Raw genomic sequence first — 13672 nt, 5'->3', positions numbered from 1 at the left:
ACTTGGTATTTATTTGGAATCTAATCATGTGTAAAACCTTTACAGTTACTGTATGATAAAGTGTGTAGAGAATTTGTTTGGTGTTATTTCTGCTTTAAGTTCAATACAGAAATCTGTTGAGTATGTTTTAGAAGTCTGTTGCATATTTTTAGATGATCTGTGGTATGACACCTACTTCCTCCTAGTTTTTCTGTGCTGTTCTATAAAAAAGCCTTGAAGAACTTGTTCCTGTTAATGCTGTTTTGTAATACTACCATGCCTTCACAACTCTGGAGATTGCCAGCTCTTCAGCAAACAGAGGTGCACTGGCCTCGACAGCCTCGACAGTCTGGTATAAAACACAGCCAGTCACCTTAGCAAGCAAGTGCCCCCTCTCAGAGCTGGTTGTACTTGTGCTGCAGTTTCCATTTTGTGGTAATGATGTTGTCCTGGCCAGGTCCAGGTCCTTCTGTGGCAGCTGTGTCCCACGGACCTGGGCTGCCACTGCGCAAGGGCTACAGGCAGGATAGGATGCTCTTGGAAGCTGGGTTTCTCTATGTTAGTTACCCGGGTAACTATAGACCGGTCAGCCTCACCTCCATTCCTGGGAAAGTAATGGAACACCTTATCCCTGGTGTCATCTTAAGGCATATCAAGGATAAGAGGGTTATGAGGAGCAGTCAACATGGCTTCACCAAGGGGAAGTCATGCTTGACCAATCTCGTAGCCTTTTATGAGGAAATAACACGGTGGATGGATGATGACAGAGCGGTGGATGTGGTCTACCTTGACTTCAGCAAAGCGTTTGACACAGTCTCCCACAGCATCCTCGCAGCTAAATTGAGGAAGTGTGGTCTGGATGATCGGGTAGTGAGGTGGACTGTGAACTGGCTGAAGGAGAGAAGCCAGAGAGTTGTAGTCTATGGGGCAGAGTCTAGTTGGAGGCCTGTATCTAGTGGAGTGCCTCAAGGGTCGGTACTGGGACCAGTATTATTTACTATATTCATCAATGATTTAGATGAGGGAATTGAGTGTACTATCAGCAAGTTTGCTGATGACACTAAGCTGGGAGGGGTGGCTGACACGCCAGAAGGCTGTGCTGCCATCCAGCGAGACCTGGACAGGCTGGAGAGTTGGGCGGGGAATAACTTGATGAAATATAACAAGGGAAAGTGTAGAGTCCTGCATCTGGGCAGGAACAACCCCAGGTTCCAGTATAGATTGGGGAACGACCTGTTAGAGAGCAGTGTAGGGGAGAGGGACCTGGGGGTCCTGGTGGACAACAGGGTGACCATGAGCCGACACTGTGCCCTTGTGGCCAAGAAGGCCAATGGCATCCTGGGTTGTATTTGAAGGGGGGTGGTTAGTAGGTCGAGAGAGGTCCTCCTTCCCCTCTACTCTGCCCTGGTGAGACCGCATCTGGAATATTGTGTCCAGTTCTGGGCCCCTCAGTTTAAAAAGGACAGGGACCTGCTGGAGAGAGTCCAGCGCAGGGCAACTAAGATGATTAAGGGAGTGGAGCATCTCCCTTATGAGGAAAGACTGAGGGAGCTGGGTCTCTATAGTTTGGAGAAGAGGAGATTGAGGGGTGACCTTATTAGTGTATATAAATATATAAAGGGGGAGTGTCATGAGGATGGAGCCAGGCTCTTCTCAGTGGCAAACAATGATAGGACAAGGGGTAATGGGTACAAACTGGAACACAAGAGGTTCCACTTAAACTTGAGAAGAAACTTCTTCTCAGTGAGGGTGACGGAACACTGGAACAGGCTGCCCAGGGAGGTTGCGGAGTCTCCTTCTCTGGAGACATTCAAAACCCGCCTGGACACGTTCCTGTGTAACCTTATCTAGGTGTTCCTGCTCCGGCAGGGGGATTGGACTAGCTGATCTTTTGAGGTCCCTTCCAATCTCTAACATACTGTGATACTGTGATACTGTGAAGAGTAGTGGCATTGGTGATACCAACTGCAAAATCTGTCTCTTCAGGTTGGGGTGCTGGTGTGATGAAACTGAACCAAACACCATGTTTGCTGTGAGGGCAGATGGGAGGGTGGTGCTTCCACCATTAAGTATTTGGAGCAGTTGAGGTCACATGAATATCTGGACTATGACCCTATTCTGGGAGGGAGAGAGGGGGGAAACCCCAGACAAACAAAAAGAAACCCATGAGGTAGTGAATATTTTATTCATAAGTGATAAAACTTTTCATTTACTGTTTTTTCAACTGCTGATGTATACACAGAATGACCTCATTGTGAAAAGTTTGGTTGCTCTTTCCTTCTGTCCGTGCTGGATGAGACAGACCTCACAAAAATAAATTGGTCCCTTTCCATTCTACCTGTGTTTAAAAGTCTATACAGTCACACACTTGTATTTACCCATAAAGGAGTTAAAAAGGAAGATAAAGGACAGGGAAGCTTGATCAGTTCTTAAGATCATTTTGACACTGCTGCTGCCAAATGTGGGATTTGTGTAGGGATTAGAAGATGAAAATGTTTCTTACCTACAGCAACTCTAGTCAAAACCACTTCAAAGCGTATGTCATATGTAAGCGACTGTCTTTTTTTAATGAAGTAATTTGAAGGACTCAACTAAAGCTGCCTTAATGATGGTTGTATTCCTTTATCTAGGTAGCCTTGTGCATGAAAGCTCACTGCAACAGTAGCTCTGCACTAGGGTTTTTCCCAGGGGTGGTGCAGTAAACCTGGTGGTTGTGTGTGGCTTTGGCTGTGGGCATTGTTTTCAGAGAGTCTGTCCATGTGTGTGCGCGCACACACAGGGGAAGGTGCATATGTACGTACATGCAAAGAGATCACCAGCTACCTGCCACGTTTTGAGAAGGAAACAAACTGCATGCACAGCGACTGATGTGGGGCCGTGGGTAGATGCATATCTGACAACAGCAGTGCTAACTGTATTGTACACCATCAGTGCTAGTTGTATGGTACAGTGAGTCTGACTGTGCACCAGCTGTGCTAGTTGTACAGTACAGTGAGTCTGACACGTTCCAGTCTTGCATTGTGAATTGTGACGTTACAGTGCTTCTTGCAGGCCAGCAGTGTGGCTGGACGTGGCTCTGTGGTGTAGCCCTGTAGTAAAAGAACTGTTCTCCAGGAGCTGAAATCTTTGAGTTTAACTGCACTTTCCATGTGACCTTACGTGGTTGGCACCAGAGAAAGTAATTTGTTTCCTCTGATCGGAAAAGGGGCAAGGAGGAAGCGTGAGCGCTATCCCAGAGGAAAAGGTGCGACAAGCTTCAGCTGCAGCAGCAAAGACATTTCTACAGCAGTACTGGGAAGTGACAGGCATGTCACTCATAACAGCAGCCTGCAGTGGGAGGGGAAATTACGTTTTGATGCGAATATGCCAGCACAGCTTAGCACATCCTGGGCAAAATCCTGTGGCAAAAGTAAAACTGACAAGTGACTGGCCAGTTTAGAGAACTATTTTGAGCTCAAAATGGGAACACAGTGTACATACATCAGGAATTATTGTTGTCTTGTGCACTCTGGTACTACCTCACAAGAGCTGTTTCATAACAGAGCAGGAAGGTATTGTGGGGTGGGTTTGTGAATGTGTGGGGTCTGTAAGTGGGTTTTTTTCCTAGGTGATTTAGTTGACCCATAGATCACTCAACTTATTGAGTTGAGAAGAAACAAGCTGTTTCTGAGGATATCTGTTCTCAGATACAGATCTGCCTTTTGGAAAATCAGTATCAAGTAGTAGTGTTACTCCAGATGCTGAAGGAATTTACACAGAACATTACAACATCCTTATCTGAAATTGTAAATATTTCTCGTGTTTGTTCATTTCTGTAAGGGGCAGATGTGCCTGTGTACATCTGTTCAACCTCTGTGCTATACCTACAGAAGATCCTTCAAGTTTTCTTTTTCTCTCAGTTGTGTTGCTCTGTTTCATGTTACAGAGAAGCTACACTGTTGAATGTATGATTTTCCAGTTACTTCATGGCAGAACATAGGTGCACTAAAATAATAACCTGAATGACCATGGTTCAGGACCACATGAAAAGAGGAAAGTGAGCAGTGGAGGGGAACAGCTTATATGAGAAAAGATCGAGAAACAGTGATGTGCAGCCCCACCGAGTCACCTTGGGACCGTCTGAGCTCAGGTGGCTATGGGCCAGCTCCTGGGGCAGGGAGGTGTAGTGAGCGCTGGGTGTGCGCTGTTCTGAGGAGCCAGTCAATGCCAGTGCCTTCATTTTCCATCTGCTGGTGCCAGGGAGTCTCAGTGGCTCTTCAGGAGCCAGTCCTTGTCTTTACAGCCTATGACCCCAGCCAGGCCCAAGCTGCCCCTGGATTACAAGGCAATGCCAACTCCTCCTTGTATCTGATCCTGCCTCCAGACCCAGTGCTGTCATTCGCCATGTGTGTAACAGTTGGAGGAGTTGTTTGATCGATTCCCAGCTCTTTTGCTTTGGAACTGTCATAGAGACAGGAGCTGCTGCTGCCACCATACCAATAGATAAATGTATTCACTGCTTTGAGTGTCTCCTATGCACCAGTTTGAACACTCGTGGGCTAATGGTAGTACTGCATGACAGTTTGATTAAGACAATAAGTGTGAGTAATCAAGAAAACAAGATATGATTTGGCCTAGAGGAGGGGCAGCACCATTTTTGAGGCTCTTGGCATAGAGCTGCACTTCCTGAGGGCAGGATGAGCTAGATCCATAAGCAGTCCAGGATCATAAAGATGATAAACATTTTGGGATGATTACATGCTGGATTAGAGATCACATGGCTGGCTTTACCTTGATGTCCAGCTGCCCACACTGGTACTTCAGGTAAGTAGTAAAGGTGTCATTTACACTGATAAGCTGCAATAGGCTTATTTCACTGGTGTCCCTGCCCATGGCAGGGGGTTGAAATCAGACGATCTTTAAGGTCCTTTCCAGCCCAAACTGTTCTGTGATTCTGTTTATAGAATAACACTTTGTACATGGGCTTACGTTATAAATAGGGTTTGTATGCCGACTTATAGAAAAAAGTGCACTCATTCATTTTAACTGTTAGTGCTGAGGTATGACAGGCGGTGTGCTCTTAGGCAAAAAAAAAAGTTGTTTCTGGAAATAAAACACTAACACGTAATTTTAAAGGTAAAGTATTGCAGTTGTAGCTCTGTGAGGTGCTGTGAAAATCTGCTGAAATGTCTGGAGTTTTTTATGTGAAGGTGCGTTTGCAGTGGATGAGTCAAAAGCTAACCTGAGTCCAAACTGTTCAAATTATGTGAGAGTTTGCCAAAGTGTTAGTCATCAATTACTAAGGAAGTAATTTAGAACTCTTTTTACTGCTCTCTTTAGGTAACATTTCAATAATCACATTGCCAGTTTCCAGCACCAACTCTCCAACAAAGATTTTGCCAAAAACCTTAGGACCGATCAATGTGAATGTCGGACCCCAAATGGTAAGTTCTAACTTGTATAACATGCCACATGCCTTCCTGCTAGTGTAAAATGGAAACATGAAAAGCAAAGATGTAAGTAGTGCTAAGAACATGCTGCTTCCTGCCTCAGCTGCAAAGACTGCTCAGGTGCCCCACCTGGGTGGAAAGGTGATGATGTATGGGTACTGCCACTCGCAGCAGCCATCCTGCATATATGACCTTGGGGGATACCTGTCCTTCTGGCTTCGAATGGACATGGATACACTTCACTGGCTGCTGTTTCAACTCAGAAGTGTGGTAAGAAAAAAAACACACCAAAAAATGCCATGAAGAATTTTATTGAAACTCTTTGACTATTGTGAGTCATGTTCTCACCAGTGGATCTCCAGCAGCACCAAGCAGTAAATGTCTGGAGTGTGACACTGAAGAATTCAACTTATTTAAGCTCCTCTTGTTAAAACTGTCTTTTCCTGTCAGTGATAACTGTGTGTGTGTGTTGCCAGTCTTGCCTTGAGAAAAACAATTGGGTGTTCTGGTGGCCAGAGAACTAATTAGGTGATGTCAATAGAGGGAACCGTTTCTAGTAACCTGCTTGCCGGGCACGTAGCCTGACTGCAATTACCATTTGATGAGTTTTATAAACAGTTGTGTTGGGTGTTTTTCACATCACTGTTCTTCAGTGGCCCCAGTTAAATAGAGGGGCACAGGCATGCAGAAGCCCCCATGCTGTGTTCTGCATGGTGCAGAGCTGCAGTACTACCCACAGGGTGCCTGCCGGGGGCGGTCCTCTTCAGTGCCTCAATACTGGTACATGTCCTGCTGGAGCACATGCCCCATGCCCTGTGGCATTTCACTGGGGTAGTTTTGCTACAGAAGCTGTATTTTGGGAGTTCAGTAAATAATAGCTGAGAACAGGGGTGAACAGTCCCTGCTCTCAGGAGTGACTTCTCAAGGCCTTGCTCTAGTGTTAAACGAACCCTAGTTACAGTTTAAATTCTACAGCAGGTAGAAGTTGCAAAAGCTACTACTGCATGATGTGAGAAGCACATTTATTTTTTTATTATTTTTTAATAATGTTTATTATTATTTTACTCTGCTGCTTTACAAGGATAGACCTCTATTCAGAAAAGTTTTTTTATTAAATAGCCATTTATGCAGGCCTTGTAAAACATCAGTGGAGAGCTGTGTGTTGTCTGCTCGACCATTAAAAGAGAATGTTTGCAAGTTCATGACAGAGGGAATGTCAGCACTCCTTTGCTATCTTGCCTGCCTTAGCAATACCCTGCTGCTGCGAGGGGGTTCTAGTGTTACTTAACCACTGCAGGCTTCAGCCCTTGGGGCACTCTAGGCCCTCCAGTCCAGCACGCAGCCCAGGGGCAGTGGAGGGGGATGCTGGCTGCCTGGTGACCATCGTTCTGAATCCCCTGGGGCATGGCTGGGCAAACAGTAGAATCAGCACAATCTGCAGGCTGGATTCTTCTGTATTTGCTACAGCTTCTTTAGATTTGGTCTGTGGGTATAAATATAACAGTGTGTTATTGATAAAATGTGTTTACTTATAGGAATTTAACACATCCTACAGGTGCTGTGTTCACTAAATTAGGGTGAGGTCTTCTGTTTTGTTTTATGCTATGCAGTGAATTTATGTGATTACTTCAGGCACAGTGGAAAAGTACTTGCTGTTAATAAGATGGAATTAGTGCTCTGAAAATACACAGTGCAGCCTTTTTTTTTTTTTTTTTTTGCAAAAGCAAAAGCATTCACTAGTAAACTTGAAAGTAACACTGAAATAATGCCAGTTTGTATACCCGTGACACCCGTGGCTATAGCAAACAGCTCTGGGCTCGATTTTTTTGGGGAGGGAAAGGGGTGACAGCCATGGGAGGAGGCTGCTGCTGCTGCCGGGGTCCCTCAACACTAGATGGCACCAAGGGACAGGGGACATGGTCGGTCCCATTGTGATTTGCTACCTCTGTTACAGTGGTCACACGAAAATGAAGAGGCTGGATATAAAATACTCCTTTACAACACGTTTAATCTGTGATTTACAAGGCATCAGTAGAGCAATCTGAAACTTCAGAGAGGGTGGAATGTGGTGAAATGCATTCCAGTGTGCAAAATACTTAACATCTCTGTGGCACATGTCTGCAGTTTGCTGCAGACCATACGCTCACTGCAAATAGACATGCTTTTAGTGCTGCAAGAAACTGGTGTAAAAAGTTAATGGACTGGACCGATGTTTAATTGAAATGTTGCATTACTGACTCTCACTTCCTTGTGTTACACCAGTGCTGAGCCTAAGCAAGCTTTTACAAACTAATTATTCAGTCGAAAACTGCTCCTATGCCTGTGTGTAAAGCAGCCAGCCTGGGATATTCTGCTCTCCACTATCAACCACTAAATATCTAACTCATACCTGTGTGGTGGTTTCCCTAAATTTCTGGTTCCACTTGTTTTTGTCAATCTATTCACTTGCAAAAATAAGTAAGGTCATTTTAAGTCTTTAAGACAAAAAAATACATATATGTAATTACGATGTAGTGCTGGGGGCGGATGTGAAGTGATGCTCCATGAGCTGAGGAAGTGCAAAATTCTTCAGATAACATTTTTTGTACTTGTTTAAACAATACTGATGGACACCAAAGCATCTGCTGTGTACTTACATGGGTATTGGGTAAGTTAAGTAGTAAAGGAAACTACAGAGTTTAATACAGTCAGTACTCAAAATGTCACTTACAAACAGAGTACAATAAAGTTTTAAAAGTGAAATAAGGCATATGAGTAAAAAGCATTGTCCAGGCAGCTTTGGTATGAATTTACCATACTGGAATAAAAATAATTTACCATGTATTTTCTTTTAAAGTTTAACTAATTTATTAATTAGTTCTGGGTTTATGTACTGTCTGAATTCTTCTGGTGACCTCCGTTAAAGAATGAATTAGATGAGATTTAAGAATTGTGACCAAGTATCTTAGTGTTAACAAACACTGTACAATTTCTCCAGGTTTGACTACATGTAAGTTCAGTCCATGCTGTATAGACTTTACACGTCTTTCCAGAGGTACAGTGTTGTGTTATTAGCTTGCTGGAATGCCTTGAGATCTCATGAATGCTGGAAACTGCTGGGAATGCTTTGCCTGCAGCTCAGGTTGTCTCCAGTACCAAAGGCAAATAATTACAAGTGGCAAGCCCATTGGAAAGGAGGTTTTATTGATTACAATGATCAAGAAATTTCCTGGGAGTGCTTTTGAGGAAACAAATGTGCATGGGCATAGATCCTGTCTGCCAGAACTTGTTTAGTTTTTTGTCTATATGAGTAATACAGTAATATGGTGCAATTAGTAGAAAACTTAACAGCATTGTGATTACTTTCATGTATGAAGAGCTGCTTATGACATTCCTTCTGTATGATTGCTGCTTGCATCTGGTACAGAAGTTGTTGGGGTTTTGCTGGGTTTTTTGGTGGTTTTCCCCATAGTACAATGCTTAGCGAGGCTCTGGGGCTCTGGTAAACTCTGCTTTAAGAGGGCTGTGTTTTTATTTCTAAATTTCATAGATCATAAGCACATCGCAAAGACTGACGAATTCGGGGAGTGTTCTCATTGGGAGTCCATATAACCCAGCTCCAGCAATGGTTACGCAGGCACACATAACAGAAGCTTCTGGCTGGGTCCCAGGGTAAGATTTTTGTTTTATTAAAAGGTGTTTGAGGATCTGCTCTGATCTTTTCCTTTATTTATGCTGTTGTGTCTATATGTTGCGTCAAACCTTCTGGTTCCTGCACAACTATAGAGGAGTATGCTCTTTAGCCTGTTATGCACTTTTTATATCTAGAGCACATGAGCATGGAAGTGCAAGCACTGGTCACTTCACAGTCTGTTTAAATTTTGTTCCATGGCAGCATATGAGAGAGAGTCACAAGCTCATGAGTCTGGTTAAAACAAGCCTTTATTTTTTTTCATGAATCTGTGGTATATCCAAATAGCTTTGCTGTTGAACATACCGGAGGGTGCCAACAGAGGAAGAGACAGTCAGAAACACTTTCAAAGGTGTTTAAGACATAACTCTAATGGAAAATGTTGAATGTAATCTGTGTTGTACTTCTACTACTATTTTACAATAGCAACAAGTTTTCATGGAGTTCTGAGGTACTCCATAGTAACATGACTGTCTTTATCTCCTCTAAGGAAATCTGGTCTTTACAGTATTTCATGGTTTGTTTTTTCTTTCAGTAACAAGACAGATGTAGTGCTCTACCTCTGAAAATTAAACATTTATTTGTGCATCTTGGTTAACTTCTGTAATCAGTGATGAGTGTCAGTGGTACCTTTCCAGCCCCAGAGGTGGGAAAATGGAGTATCTAAGAAACAGCAGGAGGGGAGAGTACAGTGGTTGTACCTTGACTTTATTCTTTGCTGTAAGCAAGGAGTGTCCTAGGCTTGTACTTCCCAGTCACTGTATCTCAGCACCACATCAATAAACTGTATGCCCAGCTGGGAAGTTTTTAAGTTAGGATTATTTTTTTTCCCCTGAGTATGTGTTTATTTCCATAAATCCCTTTTAAATCTCTTAGTTCTGATTTTATTTGGAAAAGGAGTTCTCAAAGATTACTTTGTTTCAGCAAATTCTGGGACATGTGGAGGCCAGACAGAAGTTGGTTCAGTCCCCAGCGGAGGGGAAAAGCTGTAGTGTTTGTTCACAGCTGCTAAACCAAAGACTCAACACTCATTAGCTTTCTTAAGCTTCATCAAAACCTGGTGATGGGAGATTACCAGAGGGAAGCCTATTGCAGTGCGTCAACCACCACCACCAAGGAAGAGCACCATGCTTTTATTCATATCCTGGCAAAATCCACAGTATTTCCAATGAGCCTGACTATTTTTTCACCCATAAAAAGGAGCAAGATGTTCTCCAGACTGGCTGATCAGTATTGATCCTTGCAGAAGTCCATACAACAGGTCATATTTTCATCTGAAAATCAGAGTTGAGGAAGGCTCTGTGGTATTGCCAAACCTAAGAGGTGACCCCTTGCTGAAGACAGTTCCAGAGGACTGCAAACCCAGGCTCCTTGCTTTACCCATTGTTTGCTCCTCTTCACAGATTCCAAGTTGTTTCCAAAATCAAATGAGACAAGAGCATGTTCTCTCTCAGGGCTCCATACCACCTCCAGCAGCCTGGCTTACAGTCCTGAGGGAGCTCTCATTTACTGCCGGTCCAGGTCCCTGTTGTGCACAGGAACACAGCAGCCCGTGCCAGCTGCAGCCAGCCCAAACCACATGGCCTGTGACGTTAAGCACCATGGACAGGGGTTGCCACGGACGCAGACCCTGCAGTGCTGAGGAAGATGTCTGTTAGTGGGTTCTGGGTTGTGCAACCAGATACAAGAGGCTTTCATGGCATGGAGCTTCAAATCCATGATTTTTGTTCAGCTCCCTTTTTTAGCATTGTCAAGTTCTAACTGTGAAAGTATCTGCTGTGAGCCCTGGTTTTGGAATGGTAACGGTGTGAAATAATATACTGCGAGCTCTTTAGCACTGCGTGCAGTGTATAACCTGCAAGAATAAAAGACAAGTTTGGAATACACCTTCTGCAGTCTGCTTGCTGTAGCTAGTGAGCAGAACTATTAAGGAAACTGGCAATGACCGGTGACTGTTGCTCCTGTGCAGAACTCAACTAGTTCCTCAGTGTATCACTTTCAGTTCTGTATTCATCAGCTCTGATATGAACTGCTTAGTGTTTTACCTTGTTTTTTGTTTAAAGATACCAAAACATTCAGTGTCCTGGAAATACAGGATAGATTTGTGCACTGTTTAAATGTATTTTTTCTTCCAGAGAGAAATTTTAAATAGGAATTTTCAAAGGAGCCCAGCTTCTCCTTTTTGAAGAGATTTGGTTATCTGTCTAGCTCCCACCAGCACTTCCTATGGTTTCTGATGAAATGAGTTGCCTAAAATTACACAGGCAAAGCATGGTAAAATTGGGATTAGAAGTTTTATGGCAGTGATCTTAGAAAAGCTCCAAAGTCCTGACCACCTCCCCTCACTTTTTGTCAAGTTCTGTGGTGCTATTCTCCCCTTTTCAGTAAACAAAAAAGAGTAAACATTAGGGCCCAAATACATTGATTTTATTGGTTGAAATGTATAATGTGATTTTAATCTTAATTTTGAATTGTCTTTGCCTAGGGACAGAAAGCGGACCCAAGAATTTATAGAGTCTGATTTTTCAGAAAGGTGAGCTTTATCAAACATGTATTTGATGCATACAGTCAGACTTTTATTTACTTCTTCAGATCTGCTCTGCAGAGATGGGAGTCATGTTCCCACTTCCACGTAAAAACTCTGTGGTATGTTATTGCTTGTGGTTATAATTCATTACTCTTTGCTTTATCACTTTTCTATTTTAAGCACAAACATGAGTTGCCTGTAAGTCTGGCTTCAAGCACTTAAACATCTTATAAGGTTTTCCCAATTTTTTGGTTGTTCTTTTGTGAAACTACCTGGAGATGAATTACAAATGTAGTTTTCTAAGCATCAGCCCAGCAGCATGTGTTCAAGTACTGTGCATGTAGCAATGGCTGAGAAACGGGAAAGGATTCCAGTGCACTTTTTTTTGCCAATATGAAAGAAACAAGAAACTGATCCAAAAAAGCAGAACACCTTTATTTTTCATTTAGGTAGTACATGATGTCATCAGTCCTGATTCCTGTTGGAAAGAGTGGCCTTTTGCTGTGTTACAGAGTAACTTACCAAGATGTGATGTATTAAAACAATTATTTTTTTTCCTTCCAGTAAGAGAAGCAAAAAAGGAGATAAAAATGGGAAGGGTCTGAGGCATTTTTCAATGAAAGTGTGTGAAAAAGTTCAACGTAAAGGAACAACTTCATACAATGAAGTTGCTGATGAGCTGGTATTGGAATTCACAAACTCTAACAGCCACCTAGCCACAGACTCGGTAAGCAGATACATTTGGAAATGTGTTACACCATCAAAAAGCTCTTCTGTTTCTGCACTGTCCTGCCACACCAGATACCTTCCTTCATTACTTAACTACTTCCCAAATATAAAGACTTGCCCTCTGAAATTTAAAAATACAGAATTAAAATCAAGAATTGAACTCCCTCTAGATTTCTGAGATTTCCCTCTTAGATTTCTCTAAGCAAATTAGAGAAGTATGCCAAAGTAGTTAGTCTTCTCAACTGGAATAGACTTACCAATGTGTGAATCTGCTGCACAGAGGCTTCAAGCAGGCCTGAGGCTTCCATCTGCAACCAAACAGCTCGTTTGCCATTCCATCTTTTTATTTTCTATGTATCCCTAAAGGATATGTTCCATCTCTTTTTCCTTTTTGAATTTTTATTGTACTTAATTCTGTATTGTTTTCTTAGCAGGCTTATGATCAGAAAAATATTAGGCGGAGAGTTTATGATGCCCTCAATGTCCTGATGGCAATGAACATAATTTCAAAAGAGAAGAAGGAAATCAGATGGATTGGCCTTCCCACAAACTCAGCTCAGGAATGTCAGAATCTAGAGGTAAGGTGAGGTACATGGGAAATTTTGCATAGGTCAAAGGTTGTGATAATGGAGGTGCTTAACTTTAGAAGAGGGTTTTTTTTTCCTCAGTTTGAACCAGATTGGTTTTGATTCTTGAACACTATGAAAATACGTCCTTTGATACTTGAATAAACTGAAAGGATATGTTTATGTATGCTTAGTGCAGTTTTGTGTAGTATACAACATGAAGTTTGGGGAAAAAACCTGTTTACCTTACAAAAATCAGGGAATACTTTGAAGTCTGTATTAGCCAGAATTAACCAGCAGAAAAGTCACAAGAATATATGGTGCAGTTATGCTTAGAAAATGGTATATATTTAAGAGGAGACCAATTTTATATTGCTGTCTGTACCTGGAAATGCCAATCACAGGAAATGAAGTTGAAAAGTGATTCCTGCTAGAATGTTAAATGCTACTTAAAAACTGACGGGAAAAAAGAAGGAAGTTTACTTATTGGTGGTTTCCATTATTTCTCCAGCAGCCTGGGAGTTACTGTGTTTTTTGTAAGAATGCCAGAATTCATATGCACAAATGTTGCTTGTCCTTCAGGCCAAATGATCTATAAATAAAAATCACAAGTTACTGTATTTACTGCAGGCTGCTGCACTGACTGTAAATACATCTTAATATGTATTTTATTTGTGATACTTGTGACATCAAATACCTTAAAAGGTGGGAGTGGGATGCCTCTGCAGTACAGAACAATTATTTTTGTGCAAGTTAATTTACATCAAGTGTC

The 13672-nt window shown here is 42.4% G+C and overlaps 1 protein-coding gene across 6 annotated transcripts in view; it reads left to right on the top strand.

The window, feature by feature from the left end:
* TFDP2 (transcription factor Dp-2) overlaps positions 1-13672 on the top strand; it is a 48367-nt gene that overhangs the window by 18449 nt on the left and 16246 nt on the right. For 5 of the 6 annotated variants that reach the window (XM_061365254.1, XM_061365253.1, XM_061365257.1 and 2 more), the window contains 5 exons: positions 5299-5402; positions 8938-9059; positions 11564-11611; positions 12170-12332; positions 12766-12912. In XM_061365254.1, the coding sequence (XP_061221238.1) occupies positions 5299-5402; positions 8938-9059; positions 11564-11611; positions 12170-12332; positions 12766-12912 (584 nt within the window). The remainder of the gene's footprint in view (positions 1-5298; positions 5403-8937; positions 9060-11563; positions 11612-12169; positions 12333-12765; positions 12913-13672) is intronic. The other variant, XM_061365255.1, reaches the window with a different exon arrangement.

Source organism: Neopsephotus bourkii, unplaced genomic scaffold (assembly GCF_033783945.1).
Source record: "Neopsephotus bourkii isolate Nb327-2 ecotype Australia unplaced genomic scaffold, CSIRO-AGI_Nbou_v1 NB_1279, whole genome shotgun sequence".
Lineage (NCBI taxonomy): Eukaryota > Metazoa > Chordata > Aves > Psittaciformes > Psittacidae > Neopsephotus > Neopsephotus bourkii.
Note: the sequence above shows the minus strand (reverse complement) of the source record. Positions and strands in the feature narration are given on the sequence as shown.